The following is a 19,604-nucleotide window of genomic DNA, read 5'->3' as shown; positions in this document are numbered from 1 at the left end:
GACATCGTAGGTTGGGAATGGAGGGCGACAGTCGGTCGTCGTTAGATGGGTTCCGTTCGGTAGCTCAATGGGTGGTCGAGCGTTGCGCAGCGAAGCGTTGCAAAATGAGACTCTTAATTGTTGGAACCTGCAGGGCGACGACCGCTGAGATATGCGTTGGAAGAAGCTATTCCCAGTCAAAGCAGTGTATCGATTTCTTAAGGTGGTAAAAAGTGATTGATTTTTTTCATGCTGTTGATGGGCATGGGAGAGGACTAAGTATGTAAGGAAGAGGGGTTGCAGTGCTGGCACCAATCAACCACCGAGGTCCGTTGAATGCAGCCATCAAGGCAGCTTCGTTCCGACAGCTTGCAGCTGAAGTTGCACCGCGCCCAGGTTGGAAGCGCCCGCAACCACGGCCTGGATGACGTTGTCCCATTGGATTGCCTGTGTGAGGATCTCCTTGATGATGTTCTCAAGAAGGCCCTCGGCATCTGGGGCCGGAAAAGGGCGGCCAGTGCTCGTCGAAAGCACGGGGATGACGGGAGTAAACCTCCGGTGGTTCAGCTTGGACGAACTGACCCGGACAACCTCTCGAGCGTGTCCGTCATGGTAGATGTGCGGAGCATGGCAGAGACCTCCATACACCGGCAGGGCAATGGACTTGGCGTCCCGAAAGAAGTCGGATATTAGGAAGACGCGCTTCAGCCTTCCCGGAGGCCCGCTCACAGTAACCGAGGTTTTGCTGAGAGCGCTGATGAAGATCTTGCCTGCCGTGGGCGTCTTCTATGGTCTCGGCGTTAGTGCCCGCAACACCGACCTCTCTCACCCGAGAGTTCTGCAGCTCCCATCACATACCTCTTTCGCATGAATGGAATCGAGCTCCTTCTGCACCCTCTCGGGCGTCACATCCGGGATAACATACGCCCAGCTGTCTGGCGTACTGGGGTCGGACAGGTCCCGCGGTTGCAGGTTTTGCGAGACCTGGTCGACGACAACGCCGAGACGGAAGGCGGTGCGGACGGCCTCGGCTGCGGCAATGGGCAGATCCACGAGATTGGGCGACAACGCAACGGCCGCAGTGGCTAGCAAACCAATGCCTAGCCCAGCCAGATAACTGCTGGGCACGTCCGCGCCGTATTTGTCGGGATTGTGCTCATAGTATCTGTTGTCATTTGATGTCAGCGTGGCCGCTGCTGATGCATGCTCGCAGCGGTAGTTTCAGTTGTGTCGCAGCATGAGGTAGGTAATGATCACAATCACGTACCCAATGAATGTGGCGAGCTCGAGAGCCGAGAGCAGTACGCCGTCTATGGATCCGGAGAGCTGGCCTCTACGGAGCTCCGGGTACTCTGCAAACTCGAAGATGGTTTGGAAGGCTGGAATCTCGGATCTGAGTACGGCAGGCAGATCCCGGATCTCCTCGCGGACCGCCAGGGTCGCCTCGGCTATGAAGATGGCCAGGAGCGGGTGAGCCCGGTCTTTGCTGCTGTTCCACAGTCGGCGGAGCAGATGTTGAAGATTGTCGTGGGGAAACTCATTGCTGAAGTAGGCGAGCCTCAGATGACCAAAGTCCCCCTGGGACTCGGAGAATGGCGTGAAGTTGGCGTGGTTGTCGGACGGCGACGACATGGTGGAGAGATCCTTGCCGTTGAGGGCACATGCAGATGCTTAGTCAAGGGACTGGAACAGACGCAAAACTGGAGAAAGACTGAACAACAGAAATAATCAAGGGACTTCAGTGGACGGAATGGGAGTCATGTGGTTTAAGTTGAGCCAGTTATGGTTTCATCCGCAACCCAAGGTCGGATGCGGCATAAGGAGGACAACCTGAATGAAAAGACGGCATTGATCCCTCGTCATCCGGTGTGGTAGCAGCGGCCCAAGCAGCTGCCGAAGGAGAGTGCCCGGGTCGTCTCGGGCTCTCCGGTCTCAAGGAGTAACGAGATCGGTATTGTGGATTAATCCCCCGTTATCACCGATGTCTTGGCTCTCCTGTCCATGGTTTCCTCGGCCCGAAGTGCACGGGGGCCTGTCAAAGGTTCGGAGTGCTTGAGACTATCAGCGTTACGGAGTGCTTGATAAGCTGATTAATGTGCCGAAGGAGAGACTTTTTGCCCGTTTTGTGACCTTTGTTGAGTTCTGATGCAAGACGGTATCTCTCTTCCTCCTCGAACCTCATCGGCAAAGGAAACAGAAGAAGAAGAAGGGAAAAAGAGGCAAAACAGAGGCCTACACAATATTCTCGTCGCCGTGCCTCTCTCAACATGGGCCGGGGCGGTTACAAACAGATCAACAAGGCGCTCAACATCTGCGCCTTCGAGGACTATCTCGATTCTCAAGTGGCCAACCTTCCAAAGCTGAACGATGTCGAGCAAATCAGTCCCCGGGTGCGGCGTATCTTGGGTCAAAATGAGGGAAAGGCAAGCATGGTGCCCCCCGTGTTGCTCCTCGCTCTCTGTCCTCGTCTCGTTGCAGCCAGCTGACTGACTGGACTTTTGCGTATCATAGTTTACACTCCAAGGGACAAACACATATATTGTCGGGACTGGTCGAGAAAGACTCATCATCGATACCGGCCAAGGGATCCCCGAATACGCGGACTTGATCGACGCTGACCTCGCTGATTCCTCGGTCGTCTTGTCGCATGTGCTCCTCACACACTGGCACGGGGACCACACGGGAGGCGTACCAGACCTCCTCCGTCTCTACCCGCACCTTTCCGACTCGATCTACAAACACACCCCGGGGGAGGGCCAGCAGCCGATCGCCGACGGCCAAGTATTCCGCGTCGAAGGCGCAACGGTACGAGCCGTCCACGCGCCCGGCCACTCGCACGACCACATGTGCTTCATTCTCGAGGAAGAGAACGCCATGTTCACGGGGGACAACGTGCTCGGCCACGGCACGGCTGCCGTCGAGGTCCTCCCGACCTGGATGCAGTCTCTCCGCGCCATGCAATCGCACGGCTGTGCCATCGGATACCCGGCGCATGGGGAAGTGATCCGAAACCTGCCGGCAAAAATCGATCTGGAGATTCGAATCAAAGAAAGACGCGAGGAGAAGATCCTGCAGGCGCTCGCTCGCGTGAGGCAGGAGCAGAGGAGGGCTACGCCTTCTGCCAAGGGAAGTGTTACGGTACGGCAGTTGGCCACAATCATGTATGGAGAGAAGTTGGGTGAGCAGGTGAGGGAGAAAGCAATCGAGCCGTTCATGGATGAAATTCTACGGAAGCTGGCTGGGGATGGGAAGGTGGCCTTTGAGCTCAAGGCCGGCCAGAGAAAGTGGTTTGCACTTACCGCTTGACATGCATAACCTGAACGCAATGACACAAAATGCAATCATTGAAATGCAGAGTTTTGCTCCGAATTCATTCTAACAGTGCGTAGCTACCTATTCAAGCAATGAATGGCAAAGGTTGCGATTTCGAACAGTCGTCACTCTGTTCGACGTTCTCCGGTGGAGGTCTGAGAAGCCCCCTGTCTGCCTGCCTCCCGATGGATCATGGATCTCTGTCGGGTTCCGATCAGAGCGGTACGCTGCCTGGCCGTCGCGCAAGGCCGGGGCCTGGCTGGGAAGATTAATCGCTCCGTTCCCCACATCCAACGTGGCGTGGCAATTGACTCGGAACACCCTCGAGCAAGGCGAGTCTGAAAGTCAATGTCCTTTCGACATACAACGGAGTACGTTGTGCCGACGCAGGAATCAACATCACTACTTACCGGCCAGAACGGTAGCAAGGAAGCACTCAATTTCAGCCTTGTTGTTGCCTTTTTATGCCCGCTGAAAAGGCTCACTTGCTGCTTTTTCGTAATCCTCCCCAAAATGGCCACCAAGGAACACAGATCAGGTCCATCTGATGTCCGGCTGCAAGCCACGGCCGTCGTCTCGGGAACCTTTCTTGCTGGTAAGAATGTGCCCGCGGTGGACAAAGTCTCAGGTTCATTTAGAACACGACGAAAACTCACGGTGAACTCGATGCAGGTGCCATGACGGGGCTCTCGCTCATCGCAATTCCGGTTCTCGTCGACATCAACCCCGACCCGGCGCATTTGGTTCGCCAGTGGGCAAGGCTATACGGCTATGGCATTCAGTACATACCGGCGGGCGCGATTGGGACGACGCTTTTCTACGGCCTAGCAGCCACCACCAACGCTCGCTCGGGCCGGCCGTGGCGCATCTACGTGCTTGCCGCTGCTGCCACTATGAGCATTGTGCCCTTCACCTGGATTGTTATGGCACCGACGAACAACCTCTTATTCGGACTCAACAGCATGGCCGGCGGCGCAAAGGACTTGGCCGAGGTGCATGGGTTGATTTGGAAATGGCGTTGGTTGCACGTAGTTCGCTCGCTGCCGCCGCTGCTGGGAGCTGTGCTGGGACTTACCGGGACGCTGGAGGAGGTTTCTGCGTAGACATCGCCGTCCAATATTGCATTCCGCGCCCAAATTCAACTTGAAGTTTTGCCCGAGCTGTTCCTGGTGTTTCTTCATGCCCTCCTTCATGAGAATCAACCTAGGGTCCAGGCTTCTGCTTCGCTTCGACGCGGCCCGACACCATCAAGCGTCGGGCTCCGCGATTTCCGAGAAGCTCAAGTTCTACCGGACTTATATTGCATGCTGAAGGGCGCAACCGAAGGTTACATTTCGAGAGACTCCGATAGGGCTCCTGCTTCTGAGACAGATCTTCTAACCCTAAGTATCTCTGAACCGCACGAACCTGAGGGGACTGACCGTGTCCCGAAGTAACTGCTACCTTAGTCAACCATTACTGAGGACCCAATACCTTCAATTCTCGTTTTCCCCCTCCCAGTTCCTTCCACTCTATGCGTCGAAATGGCGAGCAGCACCATCTTCGAGGAAGACGAGGCTTTCTGGAATAACTACCTAAAGGGCCGGCCAACAGCGCCCGAAGCCTTCTTCGACCGCATTTTCCGCTACCACGAGGAGAAAGGGGGCCGGTTCGGCACCGTTCATGATGCCGGAGCAGGGAACGGACCGTATGGGCGAAAGTTGCGGTCCCGCTTTGAGACCGTCATCATCTCAGATATCGCCGAAACGAACGTACGACTCGCCCAAGGTCGCCTGGGGACCGACGGTTTCCGCTACCGCGTGGCCCGGATTGAAGACGGGGCAGATATCCCTCCGGGCAGCGTCGACCTAGTGTTCGCCACCAACGTCCTGCACTTCGCAGACCAGGAAAAGGCCGTGCAGGCCATTGCTCAGCAGCTGAGGCCCGGCGGAACGCTGGTCGTGGGAGCGTTCGGCTCCGCCCGCTTCCGCGACGCCGAGGTGCAGGACGTGTGGGCTCGCATCACGCACCAGGCCGGGCGGGCCTTGCTCAAGCACGCCCAAGACGCGGCGCAGACGCAGAAGGTGATGGAGCGCAGTTCGGGCTACTACAACGTCGCGCCGCTTGACGAGCGCTTGTTTGCGCCGGGGGCCAGGCGCATCCGCCTCAACATGGGTAACGGCGGCTTGACGTCTCTGCTCCCGCCCGAGATCGAGGCCACCGAGCCCAGCTACACGGGGCCCCACGATGTCGAAGTCTGGGAGGCGGAGGAAGGGTGGAGCATCAAGACGGACCTGGACGGCATCAAGTCTCACTTTGCATCGTTTCCGTTTTCCAAGTTGGATCCGCACAGTTACGAGCCGTTGTGGGAGGAGCTGCGAGGCCTGCTCAGCGACGGACGAGTAGTCGAAGCATACTTTCCGGCTGCGATTATCTTAGCAACGCGGCGATAGAGACTCTGCGTTGCTGCCTGCGGTTGACGTCTGGGTACCTACCTTAGGTAGTTTCTAATTGACCCGCTCATAACATTCTCTCCTGCCTAAAGTATTTGCCCGCATATCCCTGGGCCCATGTCTTCACCTTAGGTACCTTACTTAAGGTACCAAGGGGTAAGGCAAGGTAAAGGAGTTCGCAGCTCCGGTGGAAGGCCTGGGCCTGTGTAGTACTCCGCAATACGCGTAATCATTAAATTCACTCCAACTTAGAACGACTGTTGAACGCCATCGGCCATGTCGGCTCGAACTGGCCTCGGAGCTGCCGGAATCCGTCTCTCCTATGCAGGCACCTGCATTCTGACTAGTCCGCACCTCGCATACCCCTAGGTAGCCAGCAGTCCCCTCCGATGCCACCCTCGGTCCCCGACGAAGTCGCCGCCGCGGGGGTCGCGCTGCGGGGCTTCGCTGATGCGTCCAGTCTAGACCGTAGCACGGATCAAAATTGCCTTTCTTGGACACTCGAGGGACCCTTGTCTGACCTCCATGTGGCAGGCTTTCCGCAGCCTGCATCAGCCCGTTCCTGCAGCGGGCATGGCTCGCGTATGCAGCTGACATGGATTGGTTACCCGGAAAAAGAGGTCTCACGACTGACGGCTGAGAGCAGCCTTACTCTCCGATACGCTGCTGTGAATGGACTGGGCTTCAGCTCAGCAGCATCATCACCCATGGGGGTGCTTGGTATTGGCTTGGCCTGGCTCCGTCCGAGTCGAGGCCCCTATGGAGATTAGACTGCAGTGCTGGGCCGCTGGGGCGGAGCCCGACGAAGCTTTGGGGCGTAAGACTCGTGGCCTAGCGACTCGGAAAGATGTCGAACTCGGAAAGATGTCGAGCATTGTCAGGAGTTTAAAAAGTCCCAAATCCGCTGGCTCTCAGGGCTGGACAGAAAGACGTGAAGACAAGTTGACAACCTTGGTCTCTGTACCTTAGCTTCGTTTTCTTCTCGGGTGCATGAGATCTGATAAAGTTTGTTTGCCCTTGCATATTCACCTAATATCGGGGTCCAATCAGCATGAAGCTGCCGTGTAAACTGCACCTCGGGGTGCTCCTGCTGTGGAGTGGCCTTGCTGTGGCAGGTGAGACAGATCTTCCAGGTACGTCCGATTCATACTCCAATATGCGTGTATTTTCCGGCGTCAGATTGATCGTCGGGCTGGACACGTGGTCCTGGACTGGACATGTCACCTGGACTTGCGCTGATTCGTCCAAGAACCTGCTCTCGCGGAATATCCCAACCTTGGCGTGCCCTTTCTCTATACGGAAGACCCTGTGACGGTAAGTCATCGTGCTCTTCAAGTCACTGGCATAGGTAGTTCAGAGCTCACATGCCGCGCGCAGCCTCTGCCACGCGGCTTGCCATGGGGCCTTGCAGCGAATCTCTCAAAACGGTCGAACCCATGTAAGTGGCCCAAAGTCTCAGAACGCCCCAGTCGCTCCAGCTAACCTAATAATTGCATAGGGGGTGAGTTTCTCAGATACCACCTAGGTTGTCTAATCCCAGTGTTGCTCATACAGTTTCCGCTCAGAGGGTAGGTTACTGCTCTACTACCAGTTTTCCGCGTTCTGCCCATTTCGTCTAACATACATTCCGCAGTTCCACCTGTCACCGGGTATGTTATGCCTGCGTCCAGTCCAGGCATTAACCGCGGACACTAATCACCTGCAAAGTGTTATTCGTCGCTATGAGTTCACCATCTCCCGAAAGACTATCGCTCCGGATGGATATCAAAAGAAATCCATCCTCATCAATGGCCAGTTTCCGGGTCCCCTGATCGAGGCCAACTGGTATGTGCGCTTGCTTTCTGGGCTACGGTCTACCAGTCTGGGTTCCAACTAACTGGAGACAACCTTAGGGGTGACATCATTGAGATCAAAGTCAAGAACGACATTCAAGGCCCTGTTGACGGAACAGCCATCCACTGGCACGGCTTCTTGCAAAAGAACTCGCCGTGGATGGACGGCGTGCCAGGCATCACGCAGTGCCCCATCGCTCCTGGAAAAACCTTCACCTACACCTTCGTTGCCGACTCGTATGGCACTTCGTGGTATCATTCTCACTACTCGTCCCAATATGCAGACGGCGCCTTTGGCCCCATCGTGATCCACGGGCCGCAGCACCAGCCCTACGACGTCGGTTAGCAGTATCGCCCTACCTTGAACTCAGGAAACGCACAGCTGACTCCAGTCCCACTCTCAGACATTGGCCCGATTCTGCTCACGGATTATTACCACCGAAACCACTCGGATATCAACAGGGCCATATTCAACTCGGACTTCAACGTTGTGGCCGTTCCTGCTGTCAATACGCTGATCAATGGCCGCAACAACTTCAACTGCTCTCTGAAGGCTCCTGGCGATAACACTCCATGCAGGAGTGATGCAGGGCTTGCCAAGTTCAAGTTCCAGCGCGGCAAGAAGCATCTTCTCAGGGTTGTCAATGCCGGTGCCAGTGCCTTGCAGACGTTCTCGGTCGACGGACATAACATGACGGTGATTGCGAACGACTTTGTTCCTGTCAAGCCGTATCAAGCCCAGTGTAAGTCCCTTCACCCCTGACAACATCCAACTAGGTCGACCTGGACTAATCAGGAAACCACACCTTCAAGATCTCAAGCTCGGCGTCGGCCAACGGACGGATGTCATTGTCGAAACCGGCCCGAATGAGCGCGCCCCGTTTTTCATCCGCTCCCAGAGCCCAGACAGGCCCTGCGCCAACACGATTCAGCCGAACGTCAGCGCCATTGCCTACTTTAACAACAACAACCAGTCGCCGACGCCCAACCCTTGGCCGGCGTTCACGGCGTCAATCCAGGACTGCGAGAATGAGCCGCTGGAGAAGACGGAGCCCCTGCAGCCGTATACGCTGCCCGGTCCCCCAGCGGCAACGCATACCTACTACATGACGCTGCGCCAGAACGAGACGGGCTCGTATCTCTTCCGGTTCAATGACTCGGCCTTCCGCGTCAACTTCAACCACCCGATCCTGCTCCTCTCCAACCTGGGCAACAACTCGTACCCGTACGACCCGCAGTGGAACGTCGACGACATCGGCAGGGCCACCTCGGTCCGCTTCGTCATCTACAACCACAACGAGCGCTCGCACCCGATGCATCTGCACGGGCACAACTACTTTGTCGAGGCCATCGGCTTCAACAACCAGACCTGGGACGGCCGGATCGTGCGGCCGTCTAACCCGCAGCGGCGCGACACGCAGATTGTTCCCGCCTGGGGGTACATGGTCATCTCGTTCGAGACGGACAACCCGGGCGCTTGGGTTTTCCACTGCCACGTCGCTTGGCACGTCGGCACGGGCTTGTCGGCGACGTTTCTGGAGCGCCCGGATCTGATTGCCCAGTACCGCATTCCAAATACCGTCGCGCAGACGTGCCGGGACTGGTGGGCGTACACCAACACGACGATTGTGGATCAGATTGACTCGGGGTTGTAAGAAGAAGCGTGTGTTTCAGTCTGTGCGGTACTCATCTGGATAATGACGAAGAGCCACTTTTCTCATTCACATGTACGAGTTCCTTCAGATTTCACCTCGTGCTTTCTCTCGTCTTCTTTTGTAATAGACGGGCCTGTATACCAACCTTAGGTAGTTCTGCTGAGCACCTTGGCTAGGTATACTTCTCAGCCCAGATCCTAGACAATTGAACATTCTGAGCGGCATTTGTCGAACTGTTTTCTCGTGGATGATGACGAGGAAGACGGTTCTGGACGGGAGTCTCTTGGTAGACTCAGTAAACGTAACTGTAGGTATCTCTAGCAAGGGTTCAAACTGATGAAATCAGCTCCAGTAAGTTGTTCAAGAATACAACGAAATTAAGCACCAGTTAATCCACTTCTCAAACAAAGTTGATTGTCAGGTAGACGTGACTGAAAACAACTTGATGACTTGCCAGGGCTACTAGACTATAGGTAGCTAGATAAGGTAGATATCAGATACCGCTGTCGACACTACCATTAGCTATATATGTAACGGTCTCAGGTAGTATATTGCAACTAGCTGATGACGACTCTACGAGTACACTGAACTTGGGGAAGGAAAGAAGAGATGTGAGACTCTGGTAGCTCGAGAGCCAATTTATCTTCACAGGTCTGCGCTGCTAGACACTGTGGGTCAAGTGGGAATAGCTTCATCCAGGGGGTTTGGTGGACCGTGCTTGTACGAGAGCTGGTCGAGGGTCACCGAGGCCCATCTCGGGCCCAGCCCGTTACAATATAATAGTTGCTTCATTAGTACCAGACTGCTTGACAATGCAGGCAGACAGAGTTACTGTAGGTAGTTACCTCCTTTGTCTACTATCATCTATATAACCAACCCAAGTGAACTAACCACTATATCTGATACTATCAATAATGGGTACTTTAGTTTATATGATCGCTCAATACCTAGTAGCCGCGGCTTAGTGCTACGTAGTAGCTCAAAAGTTCGGCTCATAAATAGGCATTAAACTCAGGGACCTGACCCCTATGCTGAATGGCAGAGCCTCAAAGCTGCTGGCAAACAATACTATCAGTACCTTACTTTCGACGAGGGCTATAGGCTGGAAGAAAAACGAGAGTGCTGGTCTGGGGTTAGGGTAGGTAAGGTACTCTGTATGGAAACTTGGATAGATTGGCAATGATTTGACCAAATCGAAGTTAGGCCAAGTATAAGTAACCTTTGCCTGTCATATCGAGCCAAGTGCAAGTAGTAATAATTATACCTTTAACGTTACGGCAAACTTGGCTTACATGTAGTGGTTGAAACTCTTGGGAAACTCTTGCAGCCAAGCTCAACGCCCTCCACATGTGAACCACTTTGACACTTTCTCTGCTTTTATAGCTTTCGAGCCGAAGACTGGAAATCTCGACCCGTGGATTGACCTATCCCAACTTACCTGTCACTACGTTGTTGCTTTCATGATCTCGTCATCCTTGACGAGATTCACAGCATTTGTGTCACCGCTCCAGAAGACTGACACGGCTGATTTTGAATTTTTCATTGAGAGACAGCGGCGGCACAACCAGCCAATCAGCCCAGTCGCTACACGGGTACCTTACAGAGAGGCGCGGGTTACACCTGGAGGCAGGAGCGCAGGCCTCGCATCAGAGTTGACGTGATGGCCCCACATGCCGTCGACTAATCATATTGCACGTTAGGCGCCGCCCGCCCAGCTTACAATTACATGATGTGACAAATCCAGACAATTCAGTCCGGAGTCCGGATCCCGAAGAGGCGATGGGCCGAGTGCAACCGTGCAGCACTGCAGCCTGTGTTTCCCTCCGGCCATCTCGCAAGTCACAACTGCACCGGCCATACTATGCAGTATGCACACGCATTTGGCAATTGCCCATGATTACCAATAACGAATAGCCACGATTACCTATGCTTTTGTCATCTGCGATGCTGCCGATGCACAGGATGCCTTGCGCTTACCTAACTCGGCTCTCGGGCTGTTTCACATGCGCGTCCACCGGCTCGCGACATTGGAGACGGGGCATCTTTGTTGATCTTGGTGAGCCTCACAGGGGTCCGGGGAGCTGAGAACACGGGCGCCGCGTTTGGTACTAATACCCCCTTTGCCACCTCTCCGTCTGTTGCCTCCTCGATTCGACGCCACAGCCCGTGCTCTCTTCCAACTCTCCAGCCAAGCAAAACAACCCACACACTCATCCATCCACTCATCAACATGTCCTCCTTCGCCAACCTGAAGCCCATCAAGGTCTGGGGCAAGGGCGGCCCCAACCCGCCCAAGGTGGCCATCCTGCTCGAGGAGCTGGGCCTGCCGTACGAGGCCATCCCCGTGCCGCTCTCGGACGTCAAGAAGCCCGATTACACGGCCATCAACCCCAACGGGCGGCTGCCGTCCATCTACGACCCCAACACGGACCTGACGCTATGGGAGTCGGGTGCCATCATCGAGTACCTGATCGAGAAGTACGACCCGGAGCACAAGTTGTCCTTCCCCGCCGGCACGCCCGAGTCGTACCACGCCAAGCAGTACCTCTTCTTCCAGGTCTCGGGCCAGGGCCCCTACTACGGCCAGGCCGCCTGGTTCCAGGCCTTCCACCAGGAGAAGCTCCCCAGCGCCATCGAGCGCTACGTCGGCGAGGTCAACCGCGTGACGGGCGTGCTCGAGGGCATCCTCAAGAAGAAGGCCGAGGAGGCCGGCGGCTCTGGCGCCGACGGCCCGTGGCTGGTCGGCAACAAGTACTCGTTTGCCGACCTCGTCTTTGTCTCGTGGCAGACCATCATCACCAAGCTCATCTCGACCGAGCAGTACAACCCGGAGGACTACCCCCACGTCAAAGGGTGGATCGATCGGATACTGGCGAGGCCACCGGTTCAGGCCGGTCTGGGCCAGGGTGGTAAGCTCACGTAAGGGGGATGTGATGGGCAATGGATGTTCAGCAAGCGGAGGGCAGGGATAAAAGGTGTTAAATCTGGGCTCATGTCAACCAACAAGCGCCTCAGAAATGCCAAAGTGCTAGCACTCCTGTTATCTGGCCGAGGCTTAGTTACATCAAGCAGGGTAGATCAAATGAGATCTGGTGATCTGGTTTAAGTGTACCTAACACGCGATGCGTGGATTTATCGGTAGGAAGCATTGCAATTTCCACACCGAGCAACCACCGCCTGTCATCAAATCGCTGGGTTATTGGTGTTGACCCGTTGTAGTAGTGGACCGGATATCCAGGTGTTGAAGCTACCGCTATTCAATAGAGACCAAACCTAGGGTCTCCTAAGGAAGATGTCCGAGATAACTTGAAACTTAACAATTGTGAATCATCTTATTGCGCGCACTCTATAATGTGAGAGTCTGACGCTTGCTTATCCAGGTTGCTCACTTACCATCACACGCGTTAATTATCACAAGACCGTTAATACCCCCATCCTTAAGTTACCATAGTTAAGATCTACTCCTGCCATCGCGTCAAACGCTCCCACTCTAGTTCCCATGCTACCCTTCCCGTGCCGCCTTTAGACTGCCAAAATCCGGCTCTCAGGATCTACAATAGCGACAGCGAAAACAAATCGAGCTGCGAGTCCATATTCATGTTCATGTCCCAACCAAAAAACATGTGAGTAGCATTCGCCATGGCGACGACCGGATCCAACGACTCGCGCTCCCCGGGCCGGAGCCCGCCGCCGGGGTCGCGCATCTCGAGCAGGGCGGTATCGCCCCCCGGCGGCAGCGGCGAGCCGACCGCCGCGGCGGGCGAGTCAATGATCTGGTCCAGGATCTGCAGCAGCCGCCACTGCACCTCGCGGCTGAACTCGGAGCTCCTGCCGCCGCGGCCGGGCATCCAGCTCAGGCACGACGCGTACACAGTCAGCTCGCGAATGACCTCGGCGCGGACGAGACGCGATGGGCGGCCGTCGGGGCCCGGGCCAGCAGCACAACTGGGCGCCGACGGGGCGAAGGAGGAGGGGCGGTACATCAGCTCGGCGGCGAGCGTGTCGGCGCAGGGGAGGCCGTAGGGCAGGAACTGGGAGCACAGGGCAGGTAAGTAAGCGAGATAAGCCGGATGGTGTTAGGTAGTTGGGGAGGGGGAGGAGAGGGGCTTTACGACCGCCGAAAAGTCGCTGCGGACCTCGCGCATGAGTTCGCGCTGTTCGTTGAAGACGAGTACGGTGGAGAGCACGTCCTTAGCTGCGTAGAGGAGCAATTCAATGCTCTCCGGGGACTGGTCCTGGCGGGCATTGAAGCGGAAGATGAGGAACCTGGAGTACAGATAGTCGAGATAAAAACGAAGTAAGAACCAGATGTCGTGAGAAGTCATGGATCCGTCCCAGAGAGCTGGAGTGTATTTCATGATGTCAGGACAGCTATCCCAGATGGACTGAAGCTTTTGTAATACGAGTCTAAAGAGTTGGATACGATGATCAGTTCCAGTCATCTAGGCTGTAAGGGAGAAAGAAAGGTGTTGAATAGAGGGATTCCGGATATATAACCTACTGGGCCCTGTTAGGGGCGTCGGAAATGTTGTTTACACCCAGATGCAACTCCAGGACTTCCTCGCGGACGATGGCGAGCAGGTACCGAAGACGCATAAAGGTCGTCGTTCGGCGTCGCCCGTCGGTATTCCATCCGTGCTGGTCGAGTTTTCGCAGCTCCCGCTCTAGCTCTGGTCCTGCCAAGTCGTCATCGTCAAAATCCAGTGGAGCGTCCAAGACGCAGTAGTTGCGATGGACCAGGGGCGGACGCCCAAGAGTCGTGGCGATGGTCTTGTCCATCGAGTAGACGGCCGTGAAACACCGCCGGCGCCATTGGTGCATGAAGCCGGGGTATTTGCCGGAATTGGGCCCGCCCAAGCTGCTGTCTTGATGCAAGCCGGTTGCGTAGATGACGGATGTGAGTTCCGTAAGGATCGAATAGAGGTGCCGGCCTGTTAGGTAGTGTGGCGTAAGCATGCCATCAATGATACCTACATGGCCGTAATATAAGCGCAACAACTTACTCGAGTCGCCAAACCGGTATAGAGCCAGCAGCAGCTGGTTGTATTTCAGAGCAACACCCAGCTCGTTGACGACGGGCGACGCAGTGGTCAGGGTCGTCAGAGCGTCGGTAATGCCATGAAATGGTTGGATGAGCTCCTGCTTGCTCCGGTTTTCTGGATCGAGGAGAGTGAAGTCGCGGCCCTGGATGTGGATCAAGCACAGGCTCGCCATTGCTAGGATGTTGCCGATGGTCTCCCATCGGAGGTTCTCCCCGGTGATCAACTGGCATACTTGGTCCACCGTTGTCGTTCTCGTGGCCTGTATAGGTTGGTAGGAGCTCTGGAAGATGCGAATCACGGTGTGTAGCTTGGCCTCGTCGTCATTGAGTGGCACTCTAGCTCGGATGGTGCTGAACAACGACTCGGTCGCCGGCAGCATGAGCTTGTGCGGCACGATGGGCATGCGGATCACACGGTAGATGTGGCGCATCAGATTCTGCAGCAAGACAGAATGTTCGAGAACAAAGTCAATAATCTGCAGGCCAACGTCCAGCCTTTTCCGGTCGATGGTATGCGTCGTCGTCCTGCCGGGAGACGCTGCGGTCCTGGAATAGCCCGAGATGGCCAGCGGAGTCTGGGTCTCGTCCGCCGTGAGCCCGGTCCGGTAGCTTCCTGGGCCAACAAACCCGCCGGTCTGAAACGGGGGCGTGGTTATCTCGATGGGACCACTAGGAACTGGGTTTGGGGGCGCAGGTTGCGTCTCTGCAGATCTGGCACGGGGCTGCCGTTAGTTCCGTTCAAGTTACCTGCCAGCTGTCCACCTTCCCAGACGTGAGGATGTCTTCCAGAGAACTGGGAGACATACGGCTGCAGCAACTGTTTCTCGGCGGCGTCCTGCGCCCGGGTGGTGGTCCGGACCCGCCCAGCCTGGATGTCGAAGCGAGCTGCGCGGAAGCGCCTCGTCATGGGCGCTGGCTCGTAGATGCATTCGAGGCTCTTAGCCATGCAGCGGCCACATCTCGGAATGGAATGGTCGCATTTGATCTTGGTCTTCCGACACCGCTCGCACGACTGCAGTGTGCCATTCCGGCGTAGGTTGCCCGCCACAGCGGAAGCCATTGGGTGGACGGGTAACGGCAGCGACGAACGGAATCCGACGTGTGACTTGCCTTAGTGAACGTTCGCTTGGACTCTGTCGTACTTATCAGGACGGAACAAAATCACGCCATAAATTTCAGCCAATCAACATACAACCCGAGTGCCGCTGTCTACGCCGTCTACCTATCCTGCTCCGGAAAAGCTCATAATTTAGTGAATTCCTGCTGTTCTTACATCCTTGCTTGATCTGGACATATCGGTGTGTATCATATTCGTTTGTCAATGTGGCATCCCGTCGTTTCTCAGTGTCCACAGGTTAGCCCACCGATTCGACAGCTGTCTCCTTTGTTGGCCCCTGCTGCCTATGGAGATAATCCATATTACTGCAAGGAAAAGCCGTTTGTGGCTCCGGCAGCAGCAGGGGTGCTGGGCATAAATCCTTGTAATGCCTGCTGCCCCTTGCCGGATGAGAAGCCGCCCTTGCAGCATGACGGGAACATGCAGTGTGGTTGTCGCCTTCGGAAGCTTTTTTCTAGCTCTGGCAATAACATAGATGGCTGGCTATAATTCTCGCAGTGTAGGCAATTTGGTATATGGAACTGCTGTCCTGACTGAAGCTGGAAATGGCTCCCTTTCACTCTGGCGTACACACACTGTTTAAACAACCTAGCGGGCTTGACCCGAAACGGCAACCTTTTCACGTCTCCATTTGCCCACGCCTCGATTGACCCGGCCCGCCGCGGTCGCCCTCGCAGTACTGTTGGAGAAAGGGACGTGGCCGCGCGGTGTTTCTTGAGGTTGAGGAGGAGTCGGGTCCCGAGTGTGCGATTTCGCGCATGTTGCACTCGCGGATGAACTTATAGGCTTCGCCCAGCGAGGCATCCGTTGGGTGTCTCAGCACGACGCCCTCTCAGGCGCTAGCCCTCAGGTATGCCGTACGCTGCGTGCATCAAACGACCGCCAGAGCATCTCAATTACCGCCTCTTACTTCTTGTATTTTGCAGACGCAGTTGGCTCTCATCCTCATAGGGAGCAGGATCCTGGCGCCGAAAATACATCTCCAACGCGAGTACGTGGGAGACATTCTAGAGGAATCGATCGGTATGAACGAAGAACGGGCGACGCGCTCCGGCCTCTATCTCCGGCGCCGGTGGTAGTCGTAGAGGCGGCCCCGATGTTGCAGGGGATATACGTTGGGTGGCCGGTAGCCTTCCCATCGGACGTTCCTTTTAGGTTGGCAAACGCAACACCCGGTCCGGGGACACGAACGGGATCTCGTCCGGCAAAACATCGGGTGATCGTTAGGTTGAATTAGTTGAGTCAGCAATTGCAGTCGTATAACGTACCAGCGGAGTTGTTACGTCTTCGTTGAAGCGATCGCTTTTTTGATTTCGCCTAGGCATGTACCGCGATAACAAACGAACTGGGTTCGCATTGTAGAGAAACCTTGAAACATGGAGAGCTACCCGTACGTACTACTGTTGGAAGACCAACAGCCACGATTCCACGGTGACACGCTTCTTGGGAGCTTAGAAACAATGAACTTTTTTTTCGAGGGCCCGGGAGCCGCCCAGAACATTGGTCAATTCGGACTTCTGTTCATCCTCTTGTTTCTCCATTTCCCTTCTTCAAGCCTTATGCAACAGCTATGTGTCACCCCTGACCAGGGTCAGGCACCGGCAACCCAGTTTCCGAGGTTCAAGTGCCACCACTTCCAACAACTACATGGGTAAGGTTCTGTCGCTCCGCATCTCCATGAACGCTCTGTTTGCGGCGTGGTGTGACGGGATAGTCCCGTGACACGTGGCCTGCTTTCTACCTATTGTTTACGCCAAAGGGTAGGGTACCACGACGTGGAACCCGAAGCCCGGGCTTTGACTCGTCGTCCCGTTACACCGGTTTGGATTGTGCTACTCGCACCCACTCCCGTACCCCTCATATCGGCAGTTGACGCGACCTGGATATTGGCAGCCGATGTGACTGGGTCCGGATCGTGTCAGCTTCCCATACTACCTACAATAATCAGGCCAACCTCGCAGCCTCAAACTTGCCATGTCGGACATTTAATTATAGTATCACCTTGATTCTTACAACTTCAATCCTCCATTGTTACAATTTCGGTCGTCGACTCCAAAACAGCATAAACCTGAGAACAGTCCAATATACGCCACCAAACCAACGCCCGCATCCCGCATCTTTCGCTTGACCATGAACATGAAACCAACCCAACCACAGAAACAGCCACGCATAGCCATAGTCGGCGCAGGCATAACAGGCACAACACTCGCGATAGCTCTCACCCGCCGCAACATCCCCTTCACCGTGTACGAACAGTCCCTGCGGGCAACTGAGGTCGGCGCCGGACTCGGAATTGGCCCGAATGCGGTACGGGCAATGAAGATTATAGACGAGAAGCTGTTCGAGAGCTTTTTGCGCGTCCGTACACCACGGGACATCCGCTCACTTGCCAGTAAGGGGTGTGAAGTTCAAGAATGGAAAGGCAAGGAGGAAGCGCCGGTGTGGATTGAGTTCCTGGACGGCACCTCCCCTGTTGATGCCCGGAAACTGGAGCCTGCTTTCAAGGTGTTTGCGAAGGCCGGAGATCATCTTGGGGCGGTACAACGGGCCAAGTGGCTCGAGGTGCTGATGGGGATGGTACCAGGGGGAGTGGTGCAGTTTGGGAAGCGGCTCGAGGGAATTGAGCAGGACGGTGAGCGAGTCATACTCAAGTTTGAAGACGGTACGATGGCCGAGGCGGATGCGGTGGTTGGGTGTGACGGCGTCAAATCCAAGGTCAGAGAGGTGCTGGTGGGCGGACGGGAGATGTACGGGGCGAAGTCTGGGTATAGTGGGAAGTATGCCTATCGATGCATGATTCCGATGGAGAGCGCCCTGGAGGTGCTAGGGAGGGAGAGGACGGGGGTGTCGAGTCTGTGGGTAAGTCGGTTCGCTTGGTCAGGATCCGCAAGGAGGTTTATACGCCCCGATGTGCTGACCTGAGCAGATGGGCCACGGCAGACACGTCCTCACGTTTCCTCTCGGAAACCCCGGAACTGGTCAACTCCTCAACCTTGTTGCCTTTGTGACTGACTCGAACCAGTCGTGGCCCAAGCAGGACTCCCGAAGCTTCACCCTCCCTGCCACGAGGGAAGATGTCCTGCGAGACTTTGATGAGGGAGGCTTCAGCAGGACGATACAAAACCTGTTACGGCTGACAAAAGACAAGATGGATAAGGTAAGTCTATCCCAGGTGGCGCATCTCGCCTGGTACGTTAGGATAACCGATCCTTAAAATCAGTGGGGCCTCTTCGACCTAGCCGTCCAGCCTCTCCCCACGTTCTGCTCCAGCCGTATCCTCATCATCGGCGACGCCGCCCATGCCAGCACTCCGCACCACGGCTCCGGCGCCGGCTTCTGCATGGAGGACGTCGCAGTGCTATCGTCCCTGCTTGAGGAACTCGTGTGGAGCCACGATGAGCCAAACCATTGGGATTTCGAGTCAGTATTTGCGGCCTTGGATGCCAGCCGCCGAGAGCGAGACCAGTGGTTAGTCCAGAGCAGCCGGCGCGCGGCGGACTTGTACGAGTGGCGGCTGCCGAACACGGGCAAAGAACATTTTGAAGCGATGCGGAAAGACATTGAGGAGCGACAGGTAGTGTGCTGGGGCATTGATCTCGACAAGACAATCCGGGAAGCCAAGGACGACTTGAGGAGGAGAAGAGGGGTTCTGACTCAAGCGGCAGCTAGGTAGACTCGGGGAAACACGTCTAATGGTGGTGCTCCCGATTTATAACTTTGATCGACTGTTCCCCCTTGCTTAGGTTTTTGAGGTTCCGCTCAACGGTCTCCTTGAGCCGCGGGACCAAATACGGCGTTTCCCAGCTGACATGGGGCATGATGAAGACGTTGGGAGTGGTAAGCAAGGGGTGGCCGTCCGGAAACGGCTCGGGATCAGTCACATCGAGTGCCGAGCCCTTCATCTTGGCCTACCGCAATGCCTCGAGCAGCGCGTCCGTGTTGATCATGCTCTCATCTGGCAATATTGGACACAAGTCATCTGTGGGTGGTTGCATTTGCGCGCCAGGGCTGCAGTTAGCCTCCACGCATCAGCGATGTATCCATCAATAGACTCTTGGCAATCATCGCCATTTCGGACCAGCTCCGCCTCACTGGAGCAGGTCCGGTAAACCTTCAGGACTATATACCAGGTCCCCGGTCAGCGCTAGCGTACGGCGCATCATCCTTTCACACCCCCACCGAGAAGGGGGGTGAGCCAGCAACGAGAGGGATCACCAAGGCGCTTGGAAAAGCTCA

General features: G+C 55.8%; 9 protein-coding genes across 9 annotated transcripts; 6 read left to right on the top strand and 3 right to left on the bottom strand.

The window, feature by feature from the left end:
* Positions 1 to 324: 324 nt before the first annotated feature.
* On the bottom strand, positions 325 to 1,611 carry N657DRAFT_675829 (uncharacterized protein; the record flags this gene model as incomplete). Its single annotated transcript, XM_062795848.1, has 3 exons — positions 325 to 765; positions 838 to 1,144; positions 1,247 to 1,611. The coding sequence occupies 3 exons, from the start codon at positions 1,609 to 1,611 to the stop codon at positions 325 to 327; spliced, it is 1,113 nt and encodes a 370-aa protein (XP_062641782.1).
* A 635-nt stretch (positions 1,612 to 2,246) lies between these two features.
* On the top strand, positions 2,247 to 3,285 carry N657DRAFT_667368 (metallo-beta-lactamase superfamily protein; the record flags this gene model as incomplete). Its single annotated transcript, XM_062795400.1, has 2 exons — positions 2,247 to 2,402; positions 2,491 to 3,285. 2 exons carry the CDS (start codon positions 2,247 to 2,249, stop codon positions 3,283 to 3,285), a joined length of 951 nt encoding a protein of 316 aa, XP_062641781.1.
* Positions 3,286 to 3,804: 519 nt separating this feature from the next.
* N657DRAFT_584411 (DUF1772-domain-containing protein) lies at positions 3,805 to 4,394 on the top strand (the record flags this gene model as incomplete). Its single annotated transcript, XM_062789753.1, has 2 exons — positions 3,805 to 3,886; positions 3,964 to 4,394. The coding sequence occupies 2 exons, from the start codon at positions 3,805 to 3,807 to the stop codon at positions 4,392 to 4,394; spliced, it is 513 nt and encodes a 170-aa protein (XP_062641780.1).
* A 420-nt stretch (positions 4,395 to 4,814) lies between these two features.
* On the top strand, positions 4,815 to 5,723 carry N657DRAFT_685564 (S-adenosyl-L-methionine-dependent methyltransferase; the record flags this gene model as incomplete). Its single annotated transcript, XM_062796787.1, has 1 exon — positions 4,815 to 5,723. One exon carries the CDS (start codon positions 4,815 to 4,817, stop codon positions 5,721 to 5,723), a length of 909 nt encoding a protein of 302 aa, XP_062641779.1.
* Positions 5,724 to 7,087: 1,364 nt separating this feature from the next.
* N657DRAFT_694703 (multicopper oxidase) lies at positions 7,088 to 9,210 on the top strand (the record flags this gene model as incomplete). The annotated part of the gene is made up of 7 exons (XM_062797308.1): positions 7,088 to 7,161; positions 7,278 to 7,291; positions 7,357 to 7,372; positions 7,431 to 7,547; positions 7,616 to 7,896; positions 7,960 to 8,298; positions 8,369 to 9,210. 7 exons carry the CDS (start codon positions 7,088 to 7,090, stop codon positions 9,208 to 9,210), a joined length of 1,683 nt encoding a protein of 560 aa, XP_062641778.1.
* A 1,819-nt stretch (positions 9,211 to 11,029) lies between these two features.
* On the top strand, positions 11,030 to 12,321 carry N657DRAFT_651746 (putative glutathione S-transferase Ure2-like protein). The gene has a single exon (XM_062794221.1). It carries the CDS (start codon positions 11,441 to 11,443, stop codon positions 12,131 to 12,133), a length of 693 nt encoding a protein of 230 aa, XP_062641777.1. The 5' UTR covers positions 11,030 to 11,440; the 3' UTR covers positions 12,134 to 12,321.
* A 660-nt stretch (positions 12,322 to 12,981) lies between these two features.
* On the bottom strand, positions 12,982 to 15,350 carry N657DRAFT_651744 (uncharacterized protein). The gene is made up of 4 exons (XM_062794220.1): positions 15,058 to 15,350; positions 14,214 to 14,962; positions 13,712 to 14,141; positions 12,982 to 13,617 (listed from the first exon to the last, which is right to left on the bottom strand). Exons 1-4 carry the CDS (start codon positions 15,309 to 15,311, stop codon positions 13,287 to 13,289), a joined length of 1,764 nt encoding a protein of 587 aa, XP_062641776.1. The 5' UTR covers positions 15,312 to 15,350; the 3' UTR covers positions 12,982 to 13,286.
* A 557-nt stretch (positions 15,351 to 15,907) lies between these two features.
* Positions 15,908 to 16,299, bottom strand: N657DRAFT_464849 (uncharacterized protein). The gene has a single exon (XM_062787502.1). It carries the CDS (start codon positions 16,170 to 16,172, stop codon positions 15,957 to 15,959), a length of 216 nt encoding a protein of 71 aa, XP_062641775.1. The 5' UTR covers positions 16,173 to 16,299; the 3' UTR covers positions 15,908 to 15,956.
* Positions 16,300 to 16,828: 529 nt separating this feature from the next.
* Positions 16,829 to 19,041, top strand: N657DRAFT_659800 (FAD/NAD(P)-binding domain-containing protein; the record flags this gene model as incomplete). Its single annotated transcript, XM_062795015.1, has 5 exons — positions 16,829 to 17,019; position 17,128; positions 17,526 to 18,227; positions 18,295 to 18,525; positions 18,589 to 19,041. The coding sequence occupies 5 exons, from the start codon at positions 16,829 to 16,831 to the stop codon at positions 19,039 to 19,041; spliced, it is 1,578 nt and encodes a 525-aa protein (XP_062641774.1).
* Positions 19,042 to 19,604: the final 563 nt, after the last annotated feature.

This window comes from Parathielavia appendiculata (genome assembly GCF_033297405.1).
Source record: "Parathielavia appendiculata strain CBS 731.68 unplaced genomic scaffold N657scaffold_72, whole genome shotgun sequence".
Lineage (NCBI taxonomy): Eukaryota > Fungi > Ascomycota > Sordariomycetes > Sordariales > Chaetomiaceae > Parathielavia > Parathielavia appendiculata.
The sequence above is the reverse complement of the archived record's forward strand: the minus strand, read 5'-3'. Positions and strand labels throughout refer to the sequence as shown.

Coding starts and splice junctions, on each gene's coding strand:
- N657DRAFT_651746 (XM_062794221.1), top strand. CDS start 11,441: ATGTCCTCCTTCGCCAACCTGAAGCCCATCAAGGTCTGGGGCAAGGGC.
- N657DRAFT_651744 (XM_062794220.1), bottom strand. CDS start 15,311: ATGGCTTCCGCTGTGGCGGGCAACCTACGCCGGAATGGCACACTGCAG. Junction 14,963..15,057: donor GAGAAACAGTTGCTGCAGCC/GTATGTCTCCCA, acceptor GCCCCGTGCCAG/ATCTGCAGAGACGCAACCTG. Junction 13,618..13,711: donor GACGCCCCTAACAGGGCCCA/GTAGGTTATATA, acceptor CCAACTCTTTAG/ACTCGTATTACAAAAGCTTC.
- N657DRAFT_464849 (XM_062787502.1), bottom strand. CDS start 16,172: ATGCCTCGCTGGGCGAAGCCTATAAGTTCATCCGCGAGTGCAACATGC.